Raw genomic sequence first — 14570 nt, 5'->3', positions numbered from 1 at the left:
ATTATGCTAATAATACTATCATGGATGCCATACCTAGCATTTCAGTTAATAGTTAGTAAAATAAGATATGGAGGATTTTTTTCCATATACATTCAAAGACTGTATTTACCATCCGAATTCTCTCCAGGAATTCTTTTGGTAAGGATTCTGGTGAGCCCAGAATACATACTGTTTATCTGAGGAATATACTACCCAATTATAAATCTATACTATTTACATTATGTCAACTTAAATAATAAGAAAATTACAGTTACTTCAGTCAGATAAATTGCAATATAACATGCTCTCAGTTTCTACTGAAAATGAATATAAGCAATGATGACAAGAAAAACTGTAGATCTTCTATAAAGTTACATTTAAATTCTTTTTTAACTTTTGTGTTTTCCCCCTATGATTTATCCCCTGTTGTCACTGTATTTGATTTTGGTACCCTGTGTATTGTATATGCATTTGTCTGAATTAGGGAAGGGAAGGGAGCAAAACATGGTGAGACAAAGAACAAAGGGAAATCTAATGCAACAGTGTACTCACAAGGCAATATGCTGGAAATGATCTGTATAGCTTGGGGGGTAGGATGAGGGAAAGGGGGAGAAAAATGAGGGAGGGAGAACAAGTTCGACAAGAAATGTACTTACTTACTACCTTACATATGTAACAGTAACCCCTCTGTACATCACCTTGGCAATAAAATTTAAATGTAAATTATAGAGCCAAACACCAGTGGTTCACCCCTGTAATCCTAGCTACTCAAGAGGTTGAGATCTGAGGATCACAGTTCATAGCCAGCCTGGGCAGGAAAGTCCTTGAGACTCTTATCTCCAATTAACCACCAGAAAACCAGAAATGGCACTGTGACTCAAATAGTACCTTAAGTTGAAGAGCTCTGGGACAGCACCCAGGCCCAGAGTTAAAGCCCCATGACCAAAAAAAAAAAAGACTGGATTATTTTAAAAAATTAAAAACTATTATGTCATTCAGGATTTCCAATATAATAATCTATGTAACCATTCCTCTTGAAGTTTATTAGCAGAAACATGCTTGTTCCATATATTTTTCTCCTGTCTGGAGAAAAATTACCATTTCAGTTTGTCTAAATTCTAAGATATAATTAAGAGCACCAAAAGAGGGAGGGAGGAGGGGAGAGTGAACATGAGGGAAAAAGAGAAGTTGAATCTAGCAGTAGAAGCAAATTAATAAAGTAATACATGGGGGGGCGGGTAAGAAGCTAAAACAACAGCAATAGGACTACAATAAAAGAAGAACAACAGAAATGTAGACTATAGGGAATAAGAGTAACAAAAACCAGAAAACAAGGGAAAGAGTAAATCTCACTAGAGAGTTGATAAGAAAACAGGAATCATGAAAAAATCAAACATTACAAAAACCACAAAATGGCAGGAATTTCATCATTCCTTTCAATAATAACTCTGATGAATTCTCTAATCAAAAGATAAAGAGGGGCTGGGAAGGTGGCTCAGTGTTAGAGCGCTTGCCTTGCATGCATGAGGCCCTGGGTTCGATTCCTCAGCACCACATAAGCAAAAAGAAAAAAGCCGCAAGTGGCCCTGTGGCTCAAGTGGTAGAGCACTAGCCTTGAGCTGAAGAGCTGACGGACAGCACCCAGGCCCAGAGTTCAGGCCCCACGAAGGGCCCAAAAAAAAAAAAAAAAAAGATAAAGACTGGTGGGCTGAATTAAAAAAATATGTGACCATTTGTTGTCTATAAGTAGTATGCCTCATAGACAAACACAAACAAAAGCTTAAACAAAAAAGATGGAAAAATATATTCCAAGTAAATGAAGCTCAAAAGTAAGCAAGAGTAGCTCTACTCATATACAACAATGCAGACTACATGTCCAAATCAGTAAGAAAACACACAGAGTATCAATAAAGGAAACTTTATTGATAGCAATTGTAAATATACATATTGAATATCAATTCACCCAGTTGTATTAGACAAACACTACTGGGTATAAAAAAACAGATAGACCCCAACACATTAATAGTAAGAGACATCAACAAATAGCATGGTACTGGAATAAATACAGACACATTGACCAATGAATAAAAGACCATAAATAAACCCACAAAACTACAACCATCTAATTTTTGACAAGGGAGCAAAAACATGTTGGAGAAAAGATAGTCTCTTCAATAAATAATGTTAGGAATACTGGACATCCATATGGAAAACACTGGAACTAGATTTCTCATTCTGTACAAAACTCACTTCAAAATGGACCTTAATGTAAAATTTGAAACCTTAAAACTACTACAGCAAAAAAAACTGAAAATATAGTGAATCTTGATAACACTTGAAGATGTAGATATATGCAATGTTCTGAAGAGAACTCCAATTGTCTAGAAAAAAAAAAGAATAATCCACCAAGGTGAGCAACAATCAATGAATTGAAAAAATAAATTATGTGTATATGCAAAATGGAACATTTTTCAACCATAAAGAATAAAATTATTGCTGGGCGCTGGTGGCTCACATCTGTAATCCTAGCTACTCAGGAGGAGATCTGAGATCTGAGGATCATAGTTCGAAGTCAGATCAGGCAGAAAAGCCCATGAGACTTACCTCTAATTAACCACCTGAAACCAGGAAGTATAGCTGTGCTCAAAGTGGTAGAATATTAGCCTTAGGCAAAAAAGCTCAGGGACATCTCAGCTGATGCCCTGAGGTCAAGCCCCATGATCGACCAAAAAAATTTTTTTTAATTTGCAGGCAAATGGATGGAATTAGAAATTTTATGTCAAGAGAGATATGACAAACTTAAAAAGTCAAATATTGTACAATTGCATTCTTAGGTAGGAACTAAACCTAAAATGATGACAACATAAAAAATGGAACATAAGCCTAAAAGTAACTCTCTCTATGGGGGAGAACCAGCAGATACTAGAGAATAAATAGCTCTGGCATCACAACACTCTTTCCAAGCTCTGAAAGCCAACGGGCATGCGACTCACAGGTATCGTTTATACAAGTCACCTCCTGTAAGGTGAAATGTATACAGGCTAGCAAAAAGGTGGAAAGTAAACAAAAAAAAAGATATCTGACCTCATTATGGTGATCTGGGCATTTTTGCACCCTATAGAAGCAGTATTTGGGAGAAGATATAAAGAATGGACTTTAGAAGCAGACTGTATTGTTGTGAAATCTGAGCAGTGTGCCTCCTGGCACATTGCTTAGTTATACTTATTTTCCTTTATCTGTAAAAGAGAAGTTAGTAATAATACATTTACAAAGTTAATGGTTCCACTCTAGATCCTATATTGCATTAGCCTGACTCCTATCAGCTATTCACAATATTCTATTGTGTTTTATATTCTTATTTTCTCCTCACACATTTTAGAATGCATTATCCATCACTAAAGTCAAAGACTTGTAATAGGCTTGGTTATGCCCTAGTTTGAGCCTCACAGATTCTTACAGACCCCAAATTTCTAATTATAAACTAATGTTCACATTAGTTCCTCTTAATTGAAAATGCACCTGAAAGTCTCTTGTCATTGTTCTAAACCCGTAGTCACCATAAAGTCCAGGAACAGCTGAGGCTGTAGACACTCTACGTGAAATCTATCCCAGCCAAAAGCAGGAACAATCATCTCATGGGAAACTCATTGTTTTCTCGAGTGACTCCTTCTGGACCTCCTTGTATGATCAGAACTGAGATGATAACCAACAAGATTACAGTCTAACTGAGACTGTATAATATACTTCTCACTCCAGCCCCAATTACTCCTCTATTTAAATCTAAACCTTATATCAGTGCCCTGGAGGTGGGCTAAAATGCTTAATCTCCATCAAAATGGCCATTTTGATTCAATCCCCTACTTGGCTCTTCGTCATTGTTTTTTTGTAAAAGTATAGACAGAACTGACATATTGGAACCCCCAGAGTTGAGCCTTTGGCCTATGACGCTGGTTATATATGGCCCACATTTGTGTCTAATAAGGAATTAATTTGTTTAAGACAGTCTGGCAATGTTACCTACACTGGCCTGGGAATCACTATGTAGCCCAAGCTGATCTCAATTTCTATGGCTTCAACTCCCTAGTGGGTAGATTATAGACATATACTGTCACACCTGACTGGTCTTAAATCTTTTTTTTTTTGGTCGGTCATGGGGCTTGAATTCCAGCCCTGGGTATTCTTCCTGAGCTCTTCAGCCCAAGGCGAGAACCCTACTACTTGAGCCACAGCGCCATTTCCTTAAATCTTTTAATATGTACAAATAACTGCTTATTAGTATAAACAGTCTTTCTTAGTGCTTTAAACTTCCTAAATATGAAACATCAATCTTAAATTGAACATAAAGTAGGCTTTTGAGTTTTGCCTGAAAGAGGAGGTTACAACTTACTCTACTCTAGTTTACTCTAGAAAGTAAACTAGAAGTATGCAATGGAAAGAAAGTTGAGTAGCTACCAGCAAGGATATTCTTAGGTCATCTGTCTTCTAAATTAAGTAAGATTTAATTATAGAGGAAATAGGTAACAAAATATATTAAGATTCTACTTATATCTATCTACATGTAAATATATATATTCAGATACTTCTAACCAAATTAGTGCAATTGGTTCTATCTTTAAAATTATCTTTAAAATTTTAGTTTAGACTAGTCATGTCAAAAAGTTCAGCTATATAAAGGGTTTCTTTTTAGTCTATTCACATAATGATTGATATCTTAGCCTTTCAGTGAAAGTAACACTCTCCCCTGTTTGAGGTAAATGATCTCTTGCAGGCACACCATTTGGATATCTAGAAGAGGTAATTTATCTCAAGTGGGCAAACACTATAATGAAAGCAAGAAGGTTGCCACCTGTCCAGTATTTACAGAGGCAACAAGGAAACTGGAGTCTGCCCACTGCCTGTAAATACATCATCGAAGTTGAAGAAATATTGGGGTAACCATCTTTAGCACTTTCTGAGTAGAAAATTCCAACTACCATTACTGAGTTTTCATCTTCATGAAAAGATTAGTAATGTGATAAACCATTCAGACATCAGTGCACAAGAAAGAGATAAAACAACGAACATGGGCTGGGAATGTGGCTAAGTGGTAGAGTGCTTGCCTAGCATGTGTGATGCACTGGGTTTTACTCCTCGGTACCACATAAACAGAAAAAGCCAGAAGTGGTGCTGTGGCTCAAGTGGTAGAGGGCTAGCCTTGAGCAAAAGAAGCCCAGGGACAGTACCCAGGTCCCGAGCTCAAGCCCCAGAACTGGCAATAAATAAATAAATGAATAAATAAATAAATAAATATGCATTGTATATTTACATATATGAAATATTTGGCTAGCAAGCTGTATTAATTTCCTAATAATCATATTAACTAGGAATTTTTATTATCAAAACTTTATATATGGGAGTAATAAAGAAAAAAAGGGATCAAGAAATTTGTTGCTGGGGGCTGGGAAGGTGGCTCAGTGGTAGAGCACTTGCCTTGCATGCATGAGGCCCTGGGTTCGATTCCTCAGCACCACATAACCAGAAAAAAAAAAGCCAGAAGTGGCACTGTGGCTCAAGTGGTAGAGTGCTAGCCTTGAGCTGAAGAACTGAGGGACAGCGCGCAGGCCCAGAGTTCAGGCCCCACTACCGGACCCACAACAAAAAACAAAAAAGAAGAAGAAATTTGTTGCTGGGCTTGGTGACTCCAGTTTGTAATCTCAGATATGCAGGAACTACAACTGGGAGGACTTCAGCTCCAGGCCATCCCAGAGGGCAAATGTGAGACTACATCTCAACCAGTAAATTGACATAGTGGCATTTATCTGCATCCCAAATACACGGAAGTGGATTGCTGTCCTAGACAACCCTAAGCAAAAATTCAATCCCTTATCTGAAGAATAACTCAAGCAAAAAAGGAGTTGAGGACGTGGCTCTAGTGGTAGAGTACCTACCCAGCAAGTAAAAGGTCCAAAATTTAAACCCCAGTACCTCTTTAAAAAAAGAAAGAAAGAAAGAAAGAAAAGACTTGCCAGTGTTACACAGAATGAAGCCCAAACTCAAAAACCAATTTCCTAATCAGTACTATATATACAACATGGTTAGGAGTAAATTTTCTCTCCCAGATAATAATATAATTCAAGATTTACTCTAAATAAGCATTGAATTTTTTTTGAGCCACAGTTCCACTGATGATTTTTCTGACGGTTAACCGGATATTAGCATCTCATGAACTTTCCTGCCCAAGCTGGCTTTGAACTGTGATCCTTACATCTCAGCCTCCTAAGTAGTTAGGATTACAGGTATGAGCCACTAGTACCTGGCTAAGCATGTAATTTTTTTAAAAGAATTACTTACTGAATTTTTATCCCTTAAAAAAATACAATAAGCAATACTTATTATTAAATATTTAATGGATTGTCGGGCACTGGTGGCTCACACCTATAATCCTAGCTACTCAGGAGGCTGAGATCTGAGGATCACAGTTCAAAGCCAGCCCACGCAAGAAAGTCTGTGAGACTCTTACCTCCAATAAACTACTAGAAAACCAGAAGTGGCACTTTGGCTCAAGTGGTAGAGTGCTCGCCTTGAGCTGAAGAGCTCAGGGACAGTGCCCAGGCCCAGAGTTCAAGCCCCAGGACCAACAAAAAAAAAATTTTAATGTATTAATTGATACTACTTAATATTAGCATACAATTGTCACAGTTTACTGAGGTCTAAAAGAAGTCACAATGACATATTAATATACAGTTCTGACACTTAAAAAGTTGCTTAAACTTTTAATATGACCTTTGGAATGAAGGAATGAAGGAAAGAACGAATGAACAAATGAACAAAGGAAGGTAAAACAAAGATTATCTTAAAGTATACAACTCTATGACATAGATAATACTATCTATTTTACATATAAAGAAACAGATGTAAGAATTTCAACAGTTTATTCAAGGTCACGTAGATAGGTAGAATTATAAAATGCTGGCTCCTTGTAAAAAAGTTTAGCAATTTTAAGATAGAAAATAATTCATTCACTGGCATTGGTGGCTCACACCTGTAATCCTAGCTATTCAGGAGGCTGAGATCTGAGGATTGTGGTTCAAAGCCAGCGTGAACATGAGCCTCTTATCTCCAATAAATCACTCAGAAAACCAGACGTAACACTGTGGCTCAAGTGGTAGAGCCCTGGCCTTGAGCTGAAGAGCTGAGGGATAGGGCCCAGGCCCAGAGTTCAAGCCTTACAATCAACAACAACAACAACAACAAAAATCTTATTCTACCTTAAAATGTATGAAAGTCTATATGTTATATACTATTTTCATGGTGAGACAGTAAAGGAGCAACTATATTTTTAGAATCACTATACACCAGGGATTGTACAAGACATTCAACAAGCATTATTTCCTTAAATTCTAAAAACTTTCAAGAAGATACTATCTTCATTTATAGAATCTGAAATCTAGTAAGTTAAACAACTTAGCAAATTTCACTATGAGTTAGATACAAAATCAAATCTTTTTCAAAGCGAATGCTATTTGTTATCAAAACGCTTAACAAGAGGAAATCAATAAAGATACAGAAATCTTGAAAAAATCAAGCTAAAATCCTAGAAATTAAGAGCTCAATCTCTCAAAACAAAAACTCAGCCAAAACTAGAAAACACTAATAGAATTTACAAGACTCCATCAAAAATTCAAATCTAGAGCTGAGAAGGTGGCTCAGTAGTAGAGTGCTTGCCCCACATGCATGAGGCCCTGGATTCGATTCCTCAGCAGAAAAAAATCGGGAAGTGGCGCTGTGGCTCAAGTGGTAGAGTGCTAGCCTTGAGCAGAAGAGCTGAGGGACAGAGCCCAGAGTGCAGCCCCCAAGACAGACAAAAAAAAAAAATTCAAATTTACGAATCATGAGTATATACAATGGAGAAATAATACAAAATAAGGGCACTAAGACTCTATTCAATAAAATAATAGCATAAAACTTCCCCTACTTGGAAAGATAAGGTTAGTGGAGTGATAGAGGTTTACAGACACCAAAGAGGCAAGATTAAAAGGAAACCATTCTAGATACATTAATACTAAACACACGGAAAAATAGAATATAGGTATAAAATAGAGGAAACAAGTATCTGACAAAAGCAAATCCATTAGAACATCCACAGATTTCTCACTGCAAACACTGATACAAGAAAGGTTTGGAAAGACATAATTCAAGCTCTTAAGATAACAATTACCAACCTAGACTACTGTGCCCAGTGAAGCTATCCTTCATAATCAGTGGAGAAATAAAAACTTTCTGTGATAAACAAAAGCTAAAGAAATACATTATTACTAAATCAGCACTGCAAAGATACTTAAAGGAAAACTGTTTGCCAGAAGCTGAGGATATGGCTTAAGTGTTAGAACACCTGCCTAGCAAATTGAAAGACTTTAAGTTCAAACCCCCATACTGACAAAATAATAACAATGATGATAAAAATTATAACAGTAGCAATAATACTGATTTTGGTTATTTGTATACTTAAATTATAAATTCAACATGAATGTACAGTTATTATAGCTTTATGTATATTTATTATACTCATTATCTGTTTTCCAATATCTTTGTGTGAAAATATGATCCCACTTTTTGTGCAGAAATTTCCACTACCAGAATATACTTTAAAAATGATTGTCAGACTCTACTACAAAGCCAGAGTAATCAAAACAACTTGGTACTGGCACAAGAACAGACCTCAGGACCAATGAAATAGAATTGAAAACCCAAAAATGAACCCACCTACCTATAGCCATCTAATCTTCAATAAGGGAGGTAAAAAAAAATAGAATGGTGCTGGCAAAATTGGTTAGTCACTTGTAGAAAACTAAAGCTAGATCCTTATATATCACCCTGCACCAGAATCAACTCCAAATGGATCAAAGACCTCGGAGTCCAAGCCTACACTCTGAAAACATTACAGGATGGAATAGGAGAAACTCTAGGTCTCCTTGGCACAGGCCAAAATTTCTTAATAGAGACCCAGAAACACAACAAATCAAAGAAAGGTTGGACAAATGGGATTGCATGAAATTGCAGAGCTTCTGCATGGCAAAGGACATAGCTAGCAAGATCAATAGAAAGCCCATGGACTGGGAGAAGATCTTCACCTAGCCATGTAACAGATAAGGGTCTCATATCTAAAATATACCTGGAACTCAAAAAATTAAATCCCCAACAACTAATTCTCAAAGAAACAACTGCCCAATAAATAAGTGGGCTAACAACTTAAAGAGAAACTTCTCTGAAGAGGAAAGAAGGATGGCCAATAGACATATGAAGAAATGTTCAGCCTCCCTAGCCATGAAAGAAATGCAAATCAAAACAACATTCAGATACCACCTCACCCCAGTTAGAATGGCTATAATCAAGAACTCTAATAACAACAGATGCTGGAGGGGATGTGGACAGAAGGGAACTTTACTGCATTGTTGGTGGGAGTGTAAACTTGTTCAACCACTTTGGAAAGCAGTATGGAGGTTCCTCAAAAGACTCGGTGGCTCACACCTGTAATCCTAGCTACTCAGGAGACTGAGATCTGAAGATCGCAGTTCAAAGCCAGCCCGGGCAGGAAAGACTGTGAGACTCCTATCTCCCATAAACCACTAGAAAACCGGAAGTGGCGCTGTAGCTCAAGTGGTAGAGCACTCACCTTGAGCTGAAGAACTGAGGTACAGCGCCCAAGCCCAGTGTGTAGGCCCCACCACCAACAAAGAAAAAAAAAGACTCCACATAGAGCCCTCCTCTGACCCAGCAATCCCACTTTTGGGCATTTACCCAAATGATCACAAACAAGACCACACTAAAGCTACCAGCACAACTATGTTTATTGTAGCATTTTACCAAAGCTAAGATAAGGAACCAACCCAGATGCCCCTCAGTAGATGAATGGATCAAGAAAATGTGGTATATATACACAACGGAATTCTATGCCTCCATCAGCAAGAATGACATTGCCCCATTTGTTAGGAAATGGAAAGACTTGGAACAAATTATCTTAAGTGAAGTAAGCCAGGCTCAAAGAAACATAGGTCCCATGGGAAGGGATAGAAAGGGGTAACAAAGGAGGAGGCAACAATGCTTGATAGAAATGTACTCATTACCTTGCCCATGTAATTGTAACCACTCTGTACAGTATTTTCACAATAAAAAAAAAAATGGAAACAGAAAAAAAAAAGTAAACCAATTTACAAACTCAAAAAAAAAAAAAAGGTGCTAGTGGCTTATGCCTATAATCCTAATCCTCAGATCTCAGCCTGAAGCCAGACCAGGTAGGAAAGTCTGTGAGACTCTTATCTCCAATTAACCAGCAAAATGCCAAAGTCGAGGTGTAACTTAAGTGGTAGAGAACCAGCTTGAGTGAAAAAGCCAAATGAGAGTGAGAGAGCCCCGAGGTTAAGCCCCAGTACCTGGAAAAAAATGACCTGCAGATTATAATATAATATTAGTCATCATACTTGAAGAAATTCTTCTATAAACTCAAATAATCAAGTTATCCCATGAAGCAGTCTACATTGATCATTTTTGTACTGATCCAAAAACATTAATTTATCTACCAATCTAGCCCATATTCTTTCCAGTATTCCTCATGACTTGAATAAATCAATTCTTTTTTTTCCCACCAAGTAACACTTATTCATCCCTTAATTGTGTTTCTTAGCCAAAAAACACTAAACTCTTCCTTAAAACTGAATTTCCCTAGACATCTTATTTCCTCAAGCTATTATAGGCACAGTCAGACCTTCTGTAGGTAGATGAACACTTAACAATACCACTCTTGGTCATTTTCTACTTGATATGTCTATCCTAGGGGTAATGATCTTAATAAACACTGGTCAAAATTTTAACTGAAAGTGTTCCAAAGGGTCACTTATGGAATATGCTTCATTATACTAACATCTATAATCTGAGACCATGCCAACAATCTGATTTTGCTCTAATATGAACATATACAATATGACTGCTAGGCACAGATGTCCATTCTGGCCTCGTTAAGTGTCCACCCACCTTTGTACTGTAGGCTTATTCCCATCTCTGTATCTGTACTTATGCCAACTTCCTTCATCTGAATACTATGTTCTTTAACATCACTCTAGGCCCAGCTAAATCACTAGTTCCTTCCTGAATTCTTTCCTATAATCACAATCTACACTGAGTTGCATCTACTAAGAATTCTTACATGTAAAGCCTGCATTCTTCATCCCAACTTTAACTGCATTCTACTTAACTTTGAGTATGAGTTGTCATTTTTACTACATAAGTATTGCACATATTTTAGAGGTTTGAATCAATTATTATTTTTGTTTTATCATTTAAAAATATATAATACAATGTTAAATAAAACTATGCTTAATAAAGTAATAATACAAATAAGATTATCTAATAAATCAATCTACATTAAAGTATCCATAAACAAGATTATAGCTCAAGAAAACAATGTACATTAAAGTACCCACATACCTATAAAGGATATGGCTAACACAGATCATTTGCTCATTAAGCAAACGCTAAACGCTATTATTATATTCTTTAAATAATGCTATAGCTAAGCACCAGTGGCTCATGCCTATAATCCTAGCTACTCAGAAGGCTGAGATTGGAGGATCATGGCTCAAAGCCAGCCCAGGCAGGAAAGTCCATGTAACTCTTATCTCCAATAAACTACTCAGAAAAAGCCAGAAATGGCATTCTAATGGTAGAGTGCTAGCCTTGAGTACAGAGAAGCTCAGGGACAGAGTCCAGGCCTTGAGTTCAAGCCTCAAGACTGGCAAGAAATAAAAAATTAAAAAAAAAATAATGCCACAGTTTTGCTTCAAAACTATAATAAAAAATTCTTAAAATAATTTTTATTTCAGATCTCAAAACATAACCTTTGAGTTATACATTCCCTACTAAAAGAGACAATTCAGATGCCCAAAAGCATAATGGTTTCCTATTTATAGAGAATTGTCTAAAGAATTAAATTACATATCACATTATTTCATTGATACTTGTAACATTTTATTCAGCACATAAATCTTAAGAACATTACACCATTTTTAATGTTAGTATATTTTAATAATCATAATAGTTCACTGACTGACACAGCTTAATCAGTAACTATATGTCAACACTTCTACTGTGAAATTAATTTTAATTGAAACTTTCACATTCACACACATACACATACACACACACACACACACACACACACACACATTCAATATGAGTAGTGAAAAAAATGAATTAAAGCTTAAGAAATCATTGACTATAGCTGATTTCATACCTGGTAGAAAAGAACAAATCTTGTCTAAAAGAAATTAGAAAAAATAAAAACATATCACAAAACAAGACAGAAATCTCTTCTGCTGGATCTATTATCAAGCTCCCAAATGAAGTTTCTACATTACTATAATAATAATAATAATATAATGATGATGAGCTTTCCATAGGAAAACCAGATACAAGGGAAAACAATGAGATAGATTCATTTAGCAGGAAATGTTAATTTCCCCCCAAAAAAATTAGATATCAAAATTTACATTGATTTACTATAGCATTAAACATAGATTTAGCCATCTCTCTGTGACTAAACAAAAGAATGATAGGCACAAATGCATTGTCTTTCTAGAAAATTTATTAGAATTTGTACCACAAATCATTTTTGGACATTTGCTTTTAAGTATATTTTATAAGGACATAAAAGAAGAAATTATACCTGTTTTATTAATGACGTCTTGCAACTCAGCCATAGAACTGATTACTGCAGTAAGAAGGTCAGAACTGGTGAGCCAACTGAGTGCTTGTAAGCAACGTAACTGCTCCCTTTGATGTTCTGCAAGAATACAAAATATCCACTATGAAATTTTACAAAAGTTTACTGAAATATAAATTTAAAATAACTGGAATCAGCTATTTTTAGAAGCAAATCAAGCTTTGTAGTCATATTTTGTCTAATACAGAAAATTCCATAAGCAACATTACACTTAATTGATCTAATATATACATAACTGTTATTGACACTAAAAATGATAGAAAAAGAAATTTTCTTTTTCCTTGTTTAAATTATTTAATAGTCTGATTTTTTTTAAAGCTAACCATCTAGGACTCTACTCAATAGTAAAGAACTTGCCTACTGTGCTTAAAGCACTAAGTTAGACTTTCAGTGCAGAAAAAACAAATGAACAACTGAGTCTATTATTTTATCAAAATAGTCAAACATTCAAGTTAGCTAGAAATTGTATATTTGTGCCATGTTTATAGAACTCTTTAACAGCTGAACTCTTATCTCATATTATTCTGATAAAAAATATAAATGGTATTGATAAATAACAGTGTTTTGAATTGTCTAAAAATCATATTATAAACTACAAAAAAAGATGAACTCAAATACAATAAAGCTAGCACACAATGAAATTGAACATAATTGCTTCTTTATATTTTAATCCGTTTTAAACATAAAAATCAAGGCTTAACTTGCGTAAAAATAAACATTTACTCATATATATGTACCTATACAAAAACAAGAGTATGTTAGGTAATGACATGTTACATGATTCTTTAAAAGTTTTGCATAATAACTAAATGTATTAACACTGTATTTCACTTACATGCAACTTAGATTTTAAAAAGCACAAATTATCTTACTTGGAAATTTATGCTTATCTTTAGGCTCTCCTAAACACACCAACATGCCTATGCCTTCTTTGAAATTTTCCATCCAGGTAAAAAGGGAGGCACATGACTGGCCCAAAATCTTGAGTCTGTTTGCTGCCAAAATTGCAATAACACCTTTCCGGAATATGCGTATCAAGCCTTTGAATGGTTTTTTCTTCATCTTGGATTCATCTTGTTTCTTCTCCTCTACTGTTGACAATGCTTGGGCTAGAGTTCTAATTTCTAGCTTGAACAATTCAAATGTGTTGAACTGCTCCTGGAGAAAATCTCTCTGTGTAGATAAAGCACACGATCTACTATAGAGGGGATATAATGCACCAGCCATCAATGCACAGGCTGCCAGCAAAGATGTTTGTTCTCTTTGAGTCTTCGATAACATATTTTTGAAGTGCGAATTTTCAAGCACCAACTGTTCATGTGACTTCTCAATACGATTCAATTTTTCCATATTCTTTTCTGCAATTTCTTGAAATTTCTATGAAAAAAGTCAAATAACATATTTGATCACGAAGAAAAGAAGCATGTTATAAATTTCTCTATAAAAACAAAATAAATGTTTGCTCAAACTCTTTTCTCCCCTCAAAGGATTTATATTATAAAATACCCAAAGAATAGATACATATACATGATACATGGAACAACAGTGAACCAAACAGCTTAGGTCAGAATGTGCACAATGATTTTTAAATCCACTTACACAGAAGATTTATATAAAATACAATACATAGATTTTCATTAATTTCCTGTACATGTGTCTATCAATATACATGCTTAGAAAATAAAAATAGGCTCTGTGCATAATTTTTCCTTTTCTATTCCTCAACAACTTTCATTTTCTGTTTTTAAGTAGAAATTACTCTGCCTGCCAAAAGAAGCTTGCCTATATGTAAAAAGACAGTATCTTTTGGTAAAATATTAAATAAAGGGTCAAATCA

At 35.5% G+C, this 14570-nt stretch overlaps 1 protein-coding gene across 7 annotated transcripts in view; it reads right to left on the bottom strand.

Annotated features, from left to right (window-relative positions):
• Positions 1-14570, bottom strand: part of Ccdc171 (coiled-coil domain containing 171) — a 316277-nt gene that overhangs the window by 164934 nt on the left and 136773 nt on the right. For all 7 annotated transcript variants that reach the window (XM_070007659.1, XM_070007650.1, XM_070007684.1 and 4 more), the window contains 2 exons: positions 13606-14110; positions 12677-12793 (listed from right to left, as the gene is read on the bottom strand). In XM_070007659.1, coding sequence (XP_069863760.1) covers positions 12677-12793; positions 13606-14110 — 622 coding nt within the window. The remainder of the gene's footprint in view (positions 1-12676; positions 12794-13605; positions 14111-14570) is intronic.

The sequence above is a fragment of the Dipodomys merriami genome, unplaced genomic scaffold (assembly GCF_024711535.1).
Source record: "Dipodomys merriami isolate MVZ:Mamm:240054 unplaced genomic scaffold, mDipMer1.0.p SCAF_11, whole genome shotgun sequence".
Lineage (NCBI taxonomy): Eukaryota > Metazoa > Chordata > Mammalia > Rodentia > Heteromyidae > Dipodomys > Dipodomys merriami.
Note: the sequence above shows the minus strand (reverse complement) of the source record. Positions and strands in the feature narration are given on the sequence as shown.